Raw genomic sequence first — 13,576 nt, forward strand, 5'->3', positions numbered from 1 at the left:
TTACTTAGTAGATGGTCCTCGAAATGTAGCAAAAACAAGTTATTGTGGTCATTGTCATTCTAGCAAGCCCGGTAAGGTTAGCCGGGATTGTATAAAACATATAACTTACATAAATTACAGGTTTTCTTCCCAGTTGTAATATTATTACCCATTTTTAACGAGCGTAAAACACAGCTGCATGTTGAGTGTGTGCTCATAGATCCACCAAACAGTGTAAAAGCTCATGATTTGTTAATTATGATTAAATATGTAGTAATTTAGCTTTGATCTGATCCGGTTAAGATGCATTACTAATTTACTCATTTTTTTTACAAATATGTTCATAGTCTGCACAACGCCAATGAAAACCCGTCCATTTGAATTGCTGTCAAAACAGAAACGTCAAACGACCTGAACAGGACTGCCAACAGCAACCCTTGACAGCTTCGGTCGAAACGTCAAGGGCCTTTCTTTTGGATTGTTCTTCCACATTGAACGATCTGCCGCGTGTTGTGCTCCGATAAAATGTAAGGAATTTACCGATTAAAATGGCTTTTGCTCGCACTGCTTTACGTTGCAAAATACTGCCAGCAGTTGTTGAAACACGAAACTAAAGTTGCAAGTTGAAATGCACCGCGTGCGAGGGTTAAAAACGGGATTGGGATGTGCGATGTTTACTCCTCGTCGTCTCCGATGTGCCGCACCAATCCTTCGAGCATCGACCCGAAGAGGGGCAAGGTGTGTGTGCTCGGTGTGGCCAATGTGTGGCGAGCAGTGTGCATTTCAAACACCGAGTACAATTAGCTTAATTTCTTGCCCGTACGGATAGTGTGTGTTTCAATAAACAACGGCATGAAATGATGCAGTGTTGAGCGGTGGGGAGAAGGATGGTGACCAGAATTGAATTCTAACCTCATTTTTCTGCTCTCGTTTGGTGGGTTGTTTTCTTTTCATTCCAGAAGCAAAAATGGCCGTACGACCAGCGTTTAAGCCGAAGATTGTGAAGAAGCGGACGAAGAAGTTCATCCGCCACCAGTCGGATCGCTATGACAAGCTCGCGGTAAGTAGTATCCTCCTCCAGTCACACCGTGGACAGTGAATCTGTGATTGCTTATTGTGTCTCCCTTTGTATTTGTTGCGCTCTCCTTCTAGCCTAACTGGCGTCGGCCGAAAGGTATCGACAACCGAGTGCGTCGTCGCTTCAAGGGACAGTACCTGATGCCCAGCATTGGTTACGGTTCGAAGCAAAACACCCGCCATATGCTGCCGAACGGATTCAAGAAATTCCTGGTCCACAACGTCCGCGAGCTGGAGGTGCTGATGATGCAGAACCGTGTGTACTGTGCCGAGATCGCACACGCCGTGTCGTCCAAGAAGCGCAAGGCAATCGTCGAGCGTGCAAAGCAGCTGGCTATCGCCGTCACGAACCCGAACGCCAGACTGCGTGCCCAGGAGATGGAGTAAGATGCTTTATCACTGTCGGACGCGGCGCTTCGGTTTGGTGGATCTATTATTCTTTCTTTTGGTGGAAAGGATCCCGTTTTGAGAAGTAATAATAAGAGAAATTACCCTTAAAACGGCAAATTTGTGTTATTTACTGAGGATTGTGTTGCGGATGGGAAAGGATAAAGCCGAAAATAACCCTTTTCAGTAGCCTGCGCTGCATATATTTGAATCCTTAACATTACGTACAAATGTATCTTAAATAGATATTTCGTCTTTCGGATGAGACGAGGAATCTCTCGGTCCGTTGAATGATTAGCTACCGACCAGCCCCAGATAATCGTCCATCAGCGTTCCGATTGCAAACTGTGGATGAAGTTCGGAAAGAAGCGGAAATTCGTTATCTACCTTGTCCATTTGGTACATTCCCTTAGCTGCAAATTGTACTTACAATACCAGTCGCGTCCACACGCGTACCCACGATTTTCAGTCGAATTTTATCTTCCGCCGCTATAACGCTTTCTCCGTTGATTGCCCGATAGCACGGCGGTGCACCGTTTGGACAGAACTGCATATCGGCCGGGATGGAGTGGTGCGAGATGAAGCAGGAAAGGGGGCCAATTTCGGCAAACATGCCCACCTTATTCACCTGCTTCACGGTCGCATCCAGCACCTCTCCCTTGAATGGTCGGAAAACGATCGCCTTATACTTGACCGGGTACACCACAAACCCTTGGCCCGGTTGTATCGTGCCCGAGCCGATATCATCGATCGTCGTTACGGCAATCACGAACCCGTACTTGCCCGTACACGTCCCTTCAACCTCCGTGTAAAGCTTTTGTTTAACCGTCTCGATTAGCTGCGGTCCGAAATATCGCGGATGAAGCAGAATCTCATGTTCCAGGGATATCTACGCCGGGCGAGCAGCATGCAAAGGTGAGCGTTTATCTAACCGGTTGCGAAGCAACATTACATCGTTCCATGAGTACTTACGTGGTAAAACATTATTTAAAGGTACCGCAAACAACACAGTGCACAAGCGAAAGCAGGCAAATCTGGTGTATTTCCTTCGCGGCGGGTAGTTTATGTTTTGAACTCCAAGCCCGCTTTGATGGTTGACAAGCAGCCAGTGATGTTGAGAAGAAAGAAAAAAAAAACGCACACACACGCCGCCTCTTTGCCAGTGTTGCCAAACGTTGGTGAAAACAAATGACTTTTGACCAGTGACTACACCAACGTGTTTGGTACGCACAGTGTGCAGTTTCGCTTTTTGCCATGTAAAGTTTGACACGTCTGACCATTTGAATGAGATTTGCAAAAGGGACAGTTTTATGCTAAGTTATATTGATTTGCTTGGCTAAGCAAATAAACTCGAGTATGATAAGCTGCGTCGATGGGAAGCCGATGCTAATGGTGATTCATAGGTTAACATTTCTGTTGGTGAATCTCAATCAAATTCCATTTACACCGTTGACCATTAGTAGCTTGTTACCAACACAGTCTTCGTCAATTTGAACATCCAAAATTCATCAAATTCAAATTAAAAAAAAACACTCTTATCTGTGTGTACACGGCATATTTTCATCAAAATTATTATTTTAGCATTTCCTTTCTCGTGGGCTTTTTTTGTTGTTTTTTAATTTTTGTATTCTTGCTACATTAAACAGAATGGATTATTATATTCATTTGTTTTTTTCTTATATTGTATAATTGCAGAGGCATTTTGTGTGTGTATATGTGTCCTTGCCGCTTTCGCTCCCATATACATGCATATACATTTAATTTTTGGATTAATTAGCATTCTCCTTCCTGACTGAGCTGCGGGCAAAAGGCGGAGCGGAGGAAGCGGGCGTTTAATATTTGAACTCTGTATTTTGTTATTATTTGCATTAACGTTAACGTTATCGTCATACATAAAAACACACGCACACGCACGTAATCAATAGCATATCGTCTATCTACGGAGAAGAGGTTTTTGATTTGTCGTCCACAGGAGGATTTTTCTGCACGTTTGAATTGGGTGTCCAAAAGACAGTGAAACCATTTCCGGACACGGGGAAACGATCTAATTGGATGCTTTCGATTATGAGTTGATCCTAACGAAGGATTCAGCTGGACCGGTACGGATTACAACAATACTAACACACGTACGATAGTAGTAAAAACATTTTGTTATGTAAAAATAGATTAAAAATTAATAAAAACAAAGCTTTGCTAGGAGGGACAAATTTTTAAAATCTCACATAAAAGGATTCGTTTTGCCGGCGTACGAGAGGCACGGGAGTTGATTTGTAATACTGTTATTGCACACACACACACCACAAAAAGGACGCGAAAACTGGTAGCTGCCTTTTGCGTCATGATTGCAGTGGCAAAAATAAATGAGTAACAAAAATCTCGTTGTAACAACTTAACGCTGGATGAGGAGACCGGGCGATAAAACAATTCTTACACTATAAAACAGACTTGAGAGAGAGAGAGAGGAGTGAAAATGTATCCAGGAGGAGGGAACTTCGGACAACAGTTTGCTAACAAATCTAGTTAAAAAATATATAGCCAGCTACACAACGCTCCTAAAGGGGACAACTTAAAAACAACAACCAAATCGACTAATCTCACATAAAGCATGCGGATCGGAATGGAAAAGGAACATTAGAGATCCCACGAGAAGAGATGGTGCTTCACGAGCATATCCCGCACACCGTCCTTCAGCGGTTGACTTTGCACGGTTTCCCGTTTGGCCGGCAGCTCCCAGTTCGGGTTGAGGTTGAACGCAAACTGGGATAGCAGCCGCAGCTCGCACTTGATCTGCACCCAGCCGGGCGAATACACAAAGCTCCACGGTTGGTACCACTTCTGCACGATCTCGGTGCAGCTGCAGAGCGCTTCGAGCCATAGGTGCAACACCTGCTCGTTTAGCCCGAGACAGATCAACGATCGTAGCTTCACGTCCATCTGGGCGTGCGCCGCATCGTGACTTTGGTTGACCGACTGCACGCAGCGGTACAGTAGCTCCTCGGGCGTCAGCACCTTGCCGTCCTCATCGAGCCGGTACGTTTTGCACAGCACCAGGCGCGAGTAAACGGATTCAAAATCCTTCTCGACCTCGCGCGTTGCTGCCTCCTCGATGAATAGCCACGGATGACACGGGCCGCCGAGAAACGAAGGGCGCTTCATGCCGTGCTCGAGCACCTGCTTGACCGTGGGCGCCAGAGTGCCCCGGACCAGATCCGTTACCGTCTCCGAGATCGCATCATCTCCGGCGCAGCTGTACTGCTTGCTGCGCTCGTCCAGCAGCTCAACGAACTTGGCCGGAAACCAACCACGCAACCCGTTCAACTCACCCACCCAACAGTGCTCGTCCTTCTGGCTCACGATCGTGATGATGTCGTTCTTCCGGAAGCCCAGCTCATCGTCATCGTGCCGCTCAAAGTCGTGCAGGGCCTTCGCCCGACGGCTCCGTGTCCGTGACACATTTATATAGTTTTCGTGGTCCTTGGCGTGGCTGTCCATCCCGTAATCCGCCACCAGCTTAATGTGTGCCGCCAGCTTTGGTTCGATGGCGAGAAAGTGGCGTGCCACCTTAAGAATCGCTTCCCGCAAATCCACCAGCAACTCGGTCGTACGAATGTTTTTGCACTTTAGCTCGTCGTCCCCATCGGTGCCGTTGCCGAACAGGATCGTTTGCAGCATGGATTTCGACTTTTTCATCTGCCGACGAACGAGCTGTTGCTTCGGCAGGTTCGAAGCTGCTTCCGGGTTACCCACCAGCCCGCCCTGGTCGGCCATCAGGTAGGCGAGATGGCGCCGGCGATGCGTTTCGATGACCATGGGCGATAGGGAGCCACCGACGTCGAGCGACACCGCAAACAGATGCTCCACGTCGTCTATGTCGCCCGGCAGGTCCGACAGCGAGTTAAAGATTTGAGCCGAATTTTCCAGATTCTTTACGTTCGGTTCCTTTATCTTGAGCAGACCGAGCGTCAGCTGGAACAGCACGATCGACCCGTCGTAGAAGAACCAGTCCCAGATGCGCAACAGTATCTTCATGTGCACGACGCTCGCGAACAGCGTCAGGAACCAGTGGAGGGTGATCAGGGACAGTTCGATATCGTGGCTTTTGAGTGTTTCGTCCACCACCGACAGGTAGTTGCCGATCAGCGTCTGCATGACGCGCTGGTCGGCCTGGATGCCGAGCAGGGTGGACGAGTAGTAGGAGGCCGGCAGCAGGTCCTCCACGATCGTTGCCATCATCCAGAATGCGTCCTCTTCTTCGAGCAGCAGCAACAGAGATGCCGCAATCACGCCCGTCCCCTGACAGTACCCGATATCCGGATACAGCCAAGCGATCCCACGCAGTATACGTCTCAACCGTGGCACACCGGTTCCGTTCAGCGAACTAAAGCAAGCGTTCGTGGGCATGATGCGCAGCAGATCTTTTTCGATCTGTTTCGACGTCATCAGCTGATCGTTGGAGGATGCTTTCACGATTTCCTGGTAGCTCGTTTCCGACTTTAGCTTCTTCTGCAACGCACCGGACAGACGCATCCACATCTGCGGTCGCAGCGAGTGCGGAATGCCTGCCCGCACCATCGAGCGTAGCTTCTCCGTGCGGGGCAGCACCACGTCAACGCTTTCCCACGTCAGTTCGGTCGCTTCCTTGTTGTGGGAAAACTCCAGATGAGCGATCCACTGCAACCGTTGGGCCGGATCTTCGATGAAGGGTATGCTCAGCAGCTTGTTCGAGCTCGGTTCCGGACCGTCCTCTTCCTCGACCCGAAATCCAAACTCGTCGAACCGATAGTCGGGCTGATGGTTTGGCGGTTCGTCCGGATCCGGTTGGCCCAGCTTGGTCAGTATGTCCTGGGGCCACATCGATGGTGTAAGGGCGGAAAAGGGACCACCCGCCGTGGGCCTAACACCTTCGGCGATGTGTAGTCCACCGAGCGCCAGTTCCACCATATCGGTATCATCTTCCGAGTTGGCCGACTCGAGTTTTCGCTGCACAGGGAAACAAAACCAATATCAGATAAGACGTGAATAGATTGCTTCATATGTGCTGCTGCTGGCGTACCATATGTTCCTCTCTGCCAACGTAGCCTTCATGGTCGCGTGAACCAAAGAATGACATCGTCTTCGACAGAGATGATGGTGTGGCTTTTCTGCTTTCTGTGTGACTGTGATGAACGCTGTATCCCCTTGGGCGAAAGGTACAAATTGCTTCCCAAAGGTTTTCGTCACACTCGGTCAAAGAAAGCACCACTAAAACTTCGCTATGCACATACGGATCTGGCACAGAAAACACAATTTTCCCACCCTTTACCACCAATCCCACCCATCGACGACGATGACGACCGATTCAAAACAAAGTTCCTCAACCTACATTCAGTGGCTGGCAACCTGGCTAGGGGCAATAACACGCTGTATCGAATGTACAGCAACTATTTAAAGGGCGGCGAACTGTTTTACTATTACAGTAATTAGAAGGAAATCACTTAAAATATTACCATGCCTTCTAACGTGCGTGTAATGTGAGAATTTTCCGTTTATCTGCATTCGCAGCATGTGAATCAACGCAGGTTGTACAGCCCTGAATGTTGATGCACAGTGGAACAGTGGGTCGTTGACATTTTACACAATTTATTTACGAAAAAAATAATTGTGCAATAGCATTCCCAGAGATCGATTCGAAGTTCGAATAAGGATTGTTTGAAAGTGTAGCGCGAAAATCGAAAAAGGAAGAAACGTTTAAAACTCCTTACTTTATTTGGCTGCTTCAGTGGCGGTGTGATAGTGGTGTCGTTCTTAACACGACAGACAGAGGATAAATTTAAGTCTAGACTGTCTTCCCGGTCTTACTAATCAGTTACGGGTAAAATAAAATCACAGAAAGTCACGAACAGCAGGCAGAGACATTTTGAGGTTGTAGCGCCAAAGATCAAGCAGAAGATTTTGTTTAATGTACCCCACTGTTGTAATGGCAGCTGGTAATCCAAAATCCAAATTCCAAATGACTCACGACATTGTTAAAAGGAAATGCCAATTCTTAAATGATCTATACAACTCTTTGCAGATCAGTTTTATAAATCCAACAGATAAATCTAAATGAAAAATAATACTATTTTAGATGATGATATTCCAAAATATGTTCACATCATACTGAAAATATTACATTCATTATATCCCCAGAAGCTTTTTTTTAACACATTTAATTGAGTGCGATTACATGAAGTAGATCCAAAACGGATAGAAAAATATTTGTTCAACTCTCTTTTTGAATTTCTCGAATAATTCGATCTACCGTATAATCGAAGTTCGAAAATTCGAAAAAACTCGTGCTTCATTCGAAACAGTTCGGCATTGTTCGCTGCGTTGCGTTTACACTCATCCGCGTGCAGTACTCGAGCTACCGAGCCGCGCCATCTTGTTGAGAAAGATATACACACGGACGCGAATCGTGAGCAGTACTTCGAACCGTGGAGGATCGCGCGTAGAAAACGGTGTGTGATCTTGTGGTAAAAAGGGTTCTCTTGCAGCAGAAGATGAAGTGCAGTTGTTAGCAAAACAGAAGCCGCTTGGGCTGGGGTGTGCAAGTGCGATAAGCGTGCCGAAATTTTCACTTCATCGCACAGTTCCTCATCCCGTTTGGTGTGTTGCAGCGGGTAATGTTTGAGTATATGTTGTGACGAAGGGGAGAGGGTGTGTGTGCGCACAAGTGTGTACGTGTTAGTGAGAAGAGAAAGGGCTTCAACATCATACTGCTTTGGGTGTGCATATGTGTGTGCGTGTGTGCGTGTATTTCGGATGCTGGCGGATAAGCTCGAATGTTGTTCGCCGAAGAAGCAAGAAGTAAATCAAATTTCGCTCGTGGCAAAATACATCCGCGCTACATTATCTTCGGTGCCAAGTGAACCCAGTGGAGCAACCATTTCGGCAACCAGCAGTACGCCGAATATCGGCAGAGTACCATTGGTTGATGATGGTACTGGGTGTGCGTGCGTCGTCGTACCCGAACGAATGGTTAGTAAAAGCCAACTTTTCTTAATGCTTGGAGTATGAAGTTATGCTGCAGTGTATCCCTCCGGAGTGGTGACGAAGAAAGGCCTATGAGGGAATAAATTCAAAATGTGTGCACGTAATTTCCGTACTTCATATCCGTGGTTAGTGAATTCGGTCAACTCACTTCATCCCCCGGGAAGGAAACAAAAAAAAGAAGAAGCTTATGTTGCGTGTATTTGCTGGTGTGAGGATGTATGTGTGTGCGTGTGTATGTAAATATAGGAACGGGTAGACGGCGTGCGAGTGCGGCGTGCATGAAGGAGAAGAGTGTGAGGAGAATTTAATGGTGAGAGCAGAAAGAGCGTGTGTGCGCACGCTTGCCGTCGTCTGTGGGCGCTCTGATGCGTTCTTATGTTCTCTGCTGCTCAGTTAAAACCAACTGTAGCGAATTTCCTTTCCCTTCACGCCACGCACATACTCACATACACCACTAGCATACTACCGGAACATCCCTTGATGGGGAGCCCTTCAACAACGGTGGCGACGGCGGCGACTGTCATCATCTTTCGCAGAGCGAAACACGAAAACAGTGTGACACTGCGCGGGTTGTTATTATTGTGTTGATGAAGCACGCTCAACGTTTGTGTGTGTGTGAGAGAGAGAGAGAGGAAACAATATGTATATTGCTTTTAAGATGCGATTCATGATGCGTTCGTTGCACCGTTGGAAGTGCGTTCGGACGTCCGGTCTAAATGATGGCGCATATCCGAATATATTGCAAATATACGTGCAGGGTGTTTGTTGGAAGAAATCAATTCTCTGTAAGGTATAGTGCACCGGTCTTCCGTAGTGGCTTCTTGTAAAACTAAGCTCCAATGTGGTTGGGATGTAGCTGATGATGTAAAAACAACAACAAACCGGAACATCGTTAGTGTCTGGTGTGTTGTTATTCAAACAATCGGCACCTCTATCTGCATTGATCGTTTTACTAAGCTCGTAATTGTTTTCGATCACTTGTAGGATAATTTTTGTAGTGCACCAGCAACCAGCTGCTGTTACTAGGGAGGGCAGGTATTGGAAAGTGGGTCGCCTAATTCCCAGCCCAGTATGGTGCGTGAAGTAATGCCTTTCCCAAGGTCATTTACAAATCATCCATTAGAAGCCCCCAACCACAGCTTACTCACAGCTGTGCCCATATGCTGCCATGGAAGCGCAGCAAGCAATCTTTCCACAGCCTTCTCTGATGGGTTGCTCGGCGATACACGAGTAAATTAATTGTGTGAAAATTGTGGCCATTCCTGCATCGCTTGTTTGCGTTTTTCTGCACCCTGATCCGCGAGGGTGCGGAACCAGGGGAAAGCTTCACCGGTTCATTGATAGAGCGGCCTAAAGCGAATGAGCGGCCTAAAGCGGAAGCGCTAGATCGTGGCAATGTGATGGAAAGTTTTCGCAACTCTCCTCGCAAGCTTTACGGGCACATGATCTTTTCCATCTACACTAAAAGTGGCTACGGAAAGCGTCACGCAATGTGAACTGAGTTTGGTTTCGACGAGTGTTTAGATTTTGCAGTTGTGGTGGTGGTGATGGCAGCACCGAGCGAGTGTGTACGTTGCCATCATGTTGGCTAGCCCCTCATCTCACTTTCGACTCACGATCGCCGGATACTTCTTCTCACACACAGGTTGCATTACATGCCGCGTGTTTGTTCCCATCGGGGAAGGTGTACCCTCGATGTCTATTGAAACGTTTAATATGACCGCAATATGCCGCTGTAAGCTGGCCCCCACACACACACTCAACACGTACAAACAGTTTCCGGTACGAGTGTGGGTGTGTTTGGTCTTTTTTGTGTTTAGTTGAATTTTAGTGCAGTTTCTTACATTTTTTCCGAAAAGTTTAATGAGTCAATGTTTGGTGCTCGAATAAATTTGCAGTACATGAAAACCGGGAAGGGTAGCGAACCAACCACCCCACATGTGTAGGTTTTTCATCGGTGAGCTTCAGAGGCGCGCCTTGAATTCGTTCCGTATGCTGCTGCATTCCAATAACTCCACACAATTGGGAACAGTCTAGTGGAGCTAATGCAAGAAATGCATTCTTCTCCGTACCGGAACCCGGTGGGTTGGCTGGCTCCCTTACGATCTGCGCTATGCGCGGGTGAAGATGAATTTGTGCAAATCTCCCAGCCTACTCTTTCATTCCCCGATTGCTGGTGTGTGCGGGTCTTTCTCTCGCTCTGTTTTTGATCTCCCCATCTTTCTCTCAAATGCATTTTTGCTCCCATTTTCGGATGCATCTTTCCTAACGGATTGGGCAGAAATTTCTCTGCTAGCCGTCCACGGCACACGGCGCAATCGGTAGGACAGTATGAAGTGAATAAAACTGGCGCTGGTTTCGGAAAGAGGGGAACAACACATTCCTCCACAACTAGAGAGGCTGCTTCCGTATGCGACACTGGGCGTTTCTTCCTTTCAATCTCATGGTCTTGTTTCGGAAGGTCTGGCGTCTGGCACGTAAATCAGGAACGTTAAGCAGTTTGCTTCTTCTTCTGCTGTAACCTTTTTATTGTTAATTTCTACTACGCTCTGGGGGCTATTCTTTTAGTAATAGTAGATGTAAGGAATGAATCACAGTGGAAATGCAATCGGTTTAGAGATCGGTAACACAGGAGTCCAAATAGAATTGTCTTTTATTCTATTTTCTTCTTTTGTCTAAAATCGAAACAAACACACCGTTTTTCCCGTCTGCATAAATGAAGGAATTGAAATTGCGTTAACAAAATGCATGACACCATCCGGGTGAAGAAGAAGGAAGAGATTTCCTTGTTTAGTGTCTCACTCACTCGGCTCGATTTAATCTCTCTCGTCTGAAACACACTTGAAAGCCGGAAGAAGAACCGACACCGGCCGAACGATGGCGACGTCGACGATGCCACTGGCCGTTCCCAATGATCCATGTAACAGGTCATTTGAGAATGTGTTACGCTAGATTACCCTTTCCCAACTGTTGAGAGTCAGAGTCCTTCACTGGCAGTGGCCGAAACCACCAGCACATCAAATGTTGCGAGTATTTTGTCATCTTGATGTCATCCTTTTCCGTACCGTGGCTGGGTTGGGATCTCCGTTTGTCACGCAATGCTGGGCGCCTCCATTTGTGGTCCTGCTGGCTAAAGCCGTACCGTGTGTTTCGGTGCAGGAACAATTGTTGCTGCATCGTTGAGTTTTAACTCGATGTCTTAATTTTGCGTGACAAGAGTTTTTCGAGCATGATGCGTCCGGGTGGAGGATACATCGTAAATGATCGATCGAAAATTACACTTACCTATGGGTGAAGAAGGTTCCCTATTTAGGAAGGTTAATTATAAAATGATTTTCTTGGAAGTATTCTTTGCGATGGTTTAAATAAAAATCCTTTGCAACAATATGAAAAAAAAACAATAAAACATGAGAACGTATTTCTGCTTCTTCTGCACATGGTTCCGAAGATAAGGAGATTCGTATCCTTATTGAAATGTCAATTTCATCGACCCAGTCTAATCCTCTATTGCCCAGAAGATGGTAAACCCCAGAAGATAAGACGGTTATCCATGTGAATCTTTATGCTTACTGCACATCTAGCCAACAGTTCCATTATCGTTACTCCTGCAGCTGATTATGGCATTGCCAGCTGTCCTTTCTTTTGCAGTCAATTGTTTGACCCAATTTGCAGACAACATGGGAAGAAATTCCAAAAAGGCACCTTAAGCCCTCTTTTTAAAATTTTGTTTATTGGTAGAAATGTGTATTTTATTTCAGTATCCCGCCGGAAGCTTTTGTCCAGGAAATTCGAACGATCGTTGGCTGAGTACTAGCTTATCACTGTTTGGAATCACTAAGCAGATGTATTTGCCACCTTTTGTTCACTGCGCACTTGCGTGCCTGCTGTGCCTGCAGTATGGAGAGGTTAAGATTCTGAAGTCCTGAAGTGGTTTCGACGTAATAAGCGCCACGTAAAGCGTGCAGCGATCGGACGATGGATCGCGATTATCTGATGTGTGTGTTGTTTTGTTAGAAGCTGATTTGTTTTGTTAGTACAAATGCACTGTGCAATATGCATTCACTGAGAGAGCGGTTATGACTGACTGTCGATGCATTGTTCGGAGGCACTTCTTTGAAATCCGGATTGCACATATTGCCAGTTAGTTTGGTCGTGGGTCGCAGCCTTCACCGGAGGAAGAGTGGATTGTCGGGCGTAGATTAAAATGAAAATAAACATAGCTATAGGGCAGGTTGCTATGACGATAGCGAGCGCGCGCGTTACACTGTTCGCTAATCCGATTGCTAATAGCGAGAATTTGCCTGTTTGTTTTGTGGAGGGCATGTGGATTGCGGAGATAGACCCAAGGGAGAGGCGACTGCTGTAAACAAAGTTCACTCTCTGTGAGGCGGGACGATTTGTAGCGCAGTACTTGGAAGGGCTTGGAAATTATTCCCGAACCAGGCCTGTGCAGGCGCGTGGCGCGTAGAAGTAGGTCAAATCGTTGATGGGCTGATCTTATTTCCTGTAATCCACTGTTACCTTTCTAGATTTTAGAAAACAAAGTTTCTATATCTGGGTTAGAAACATACTTCAATTGCAAACTATAAAATAATTGCACAAAGAAAGTACTCAAAATACTAGTATTCTAATACATTTTTTCTCTTCTCTTTTTCCTTTCCTAGATTCTGGCCAGCACCACCAGCAAGGATCATCTTGTGCTTTCATTTAATCTCGAGTCATTTGAAGTCCTTGCACAAAGCGCTTCATCTTGTGCTTCGATCTCTCTCTCTCTCTCTCTCTCTCTCACACTCTCTCTTTTTTGTTGGCGTCTGTTGGATTTCCACTGACTAATTCCGGCATTTCTTGCATTGTACTCGTCCAATACACACATTCTTTCTGTTCGAAGCGTCGCGCCGCAAAGTTTTTCTTTTTATCGGTGACTACTCACACGCACTTGCACAAACACACACACACACGCGACATAAAGTATCAAAGATTTGTTTGTCATTACTGTGAGGTGCTATTACAGTTTAGTTAAGGAACGCGTGTGCATAAAATGTATTAAGAAGTATAGCGCATCCCGAATGGAATTGAGTGCTACTGGTGCTAATAAGTGTGTTGCTTTTGTTTCTATTTT

At 46.4% G+C, this 13,576-nt stretch overlaps 4 protein-coding genes across 10 annotated transcripts in view; 2 read left to right on the forward strand and 2 right to left on the reverse strand.

Moving 5' to 3' along the window:
- The first annotated feature begins 362 nt into the window (after positions 1-362).
- LOC118506292 (60S ribosomal protein L32) lies at positions 363-1,563 on the forward strand. Its single transcript, XM_036043224.1, has 3 exons — positions 363-506; positions 939-1,039; positions 1,132-1,563. The coding sequence occupies exons 2-3, from the start codon at positions 947-949 to the stop codon at positions 1,441-1,443; spliced, it is 405 nt and encodes a 134-aa protein (XP_035899117.1). The 5' UTR covers positions 363-506; positions 939-946; the 3' UTR covers positions 1,444-1,563.
- A 54-nt stretch (positions 1,564-1,617) lies between these two features.
- Positions 1,618-2,575, reverse strand: LOC118506291 (DNA-directed RNA polymerase II subunit RPB7). The gene is made up of 3 exons (XM_036043223.1): positions 2,416-2,575; positions 1,874-2,332; positions 1,618-1,788 (listed from the first exon to the last, which is right to left on the reverse strand). Exons 1-3 carry the CDS (start codon positions 2,425-2,427, stop codon positions 1,738-1,740), a joined length of 522 nt encoding a protein of 173 aa, XP_035899116.1. The 5' UTR covers positions 2,428-2,575; the 3' UTR covers positions 1,618-1,737.
- A 699-nt stretch (positions 2,576-3,274) lies between these two features.
- LOC118506290 (small G protein signaling modulator 3 homolog) lies at positions 3,275-6,791 on the reverse strand. The gene is made up of 2 exons (XM_036043222.1): positions 6,497-6,791; positions 3,275-6,423 (listed from the first exon to the last, which is right to left on the reverse strand). Exons 1-2 carry the CDS (start codon positions 6,551-6,553, stop codon positions 4,075-4,077), a joined length of 2,406 nt encoding a protein of 801 aa, XP_035899115.1. The 5' UTR covers positions 6,554-6,791; the 3' UTR covers positions 3,275-4,074.
- Positions 6,792-7,823: 1,032 nt separating this feature from the next.
- The window catches only part of LOC118504276 (serine/threonine-protein kinase minibrain), a 49,423-nt gene continuing 43,670 nt past the window's right edge, over positions 7,824-13,576 (forward strand). The window contains exon 1 of one of the 7 annotated variants that reach the window (XM_036038546.1): positions 7,824-7,937. The gene's annotated coding sequence lies outside the window, so the exon portion shown is untranslated. Of the gene's footprint in view, positions 8,085-8,312; positions 8,443-13,120; positions 13,175-13,214; positions 13,498-13,576 lie in introns of those variants that run through there. The other 6 variants (XM_036038544.1, XM_036038542.1, XM_036038543.1 and 3 more) reach the window with 6 other exon arrangements.

Source organism: Anopheles stephensi, chromosome 2 (assembly GCF_013141755.1).
Source record: "Anopheles stephensi strain Indian chromosome 2, UCI_ANSTEP_V1.0, whole genome shotgun sequence".
Lineage (NCBI taxonomy): Eukaryota > Metazoa > Arthropoda > Insecta > Diptera > Culicidae > Anopheles > Anopheles stephensi.

Excerpts from the sequence above, each read along its gene's own strand:
- LOC118506291 (XM_036043223.1), bottom strand. Across the intron at positions 1,789-1,873 it reads GTGTGGACGCGACTGGTATT|TTTGCAATCGGAACGCTGAT; the intron begins GTAAGTACAATT and ends CTTCATCCACAG.
- LOC118506290 (XM_036043222.1), bottom strand. The coding sequence starts at position 6,553 with ATGTCATTCTTTGGTTCACGCGACCATGAAGGCTACGTTGGCAGAGAG. Across the intron at positions 6,424-6,496 it reads TTGGCAGAGAGGAACATATG|CGAAAACTCGAGTCGGCCAA; the intron begins GTACGCCAGCAG and ends TTCCCTGTGCAG.
- LOC118506292 (XM_036043224.1), top strand. The coding sequence starts at position 947 with ATGGCCGTACGACCAGCGTTTAAGCCGAAGATTGTGAAGAAGCGGACG. Across the intron at positions 1,040-1,131 it reads ATCGCTATGACAAGCTCGCG|CCTAACTGGCGTCGGCCGAA; the intron begins GTAAGTAGTATC and ends CTCTCCTTCTAG.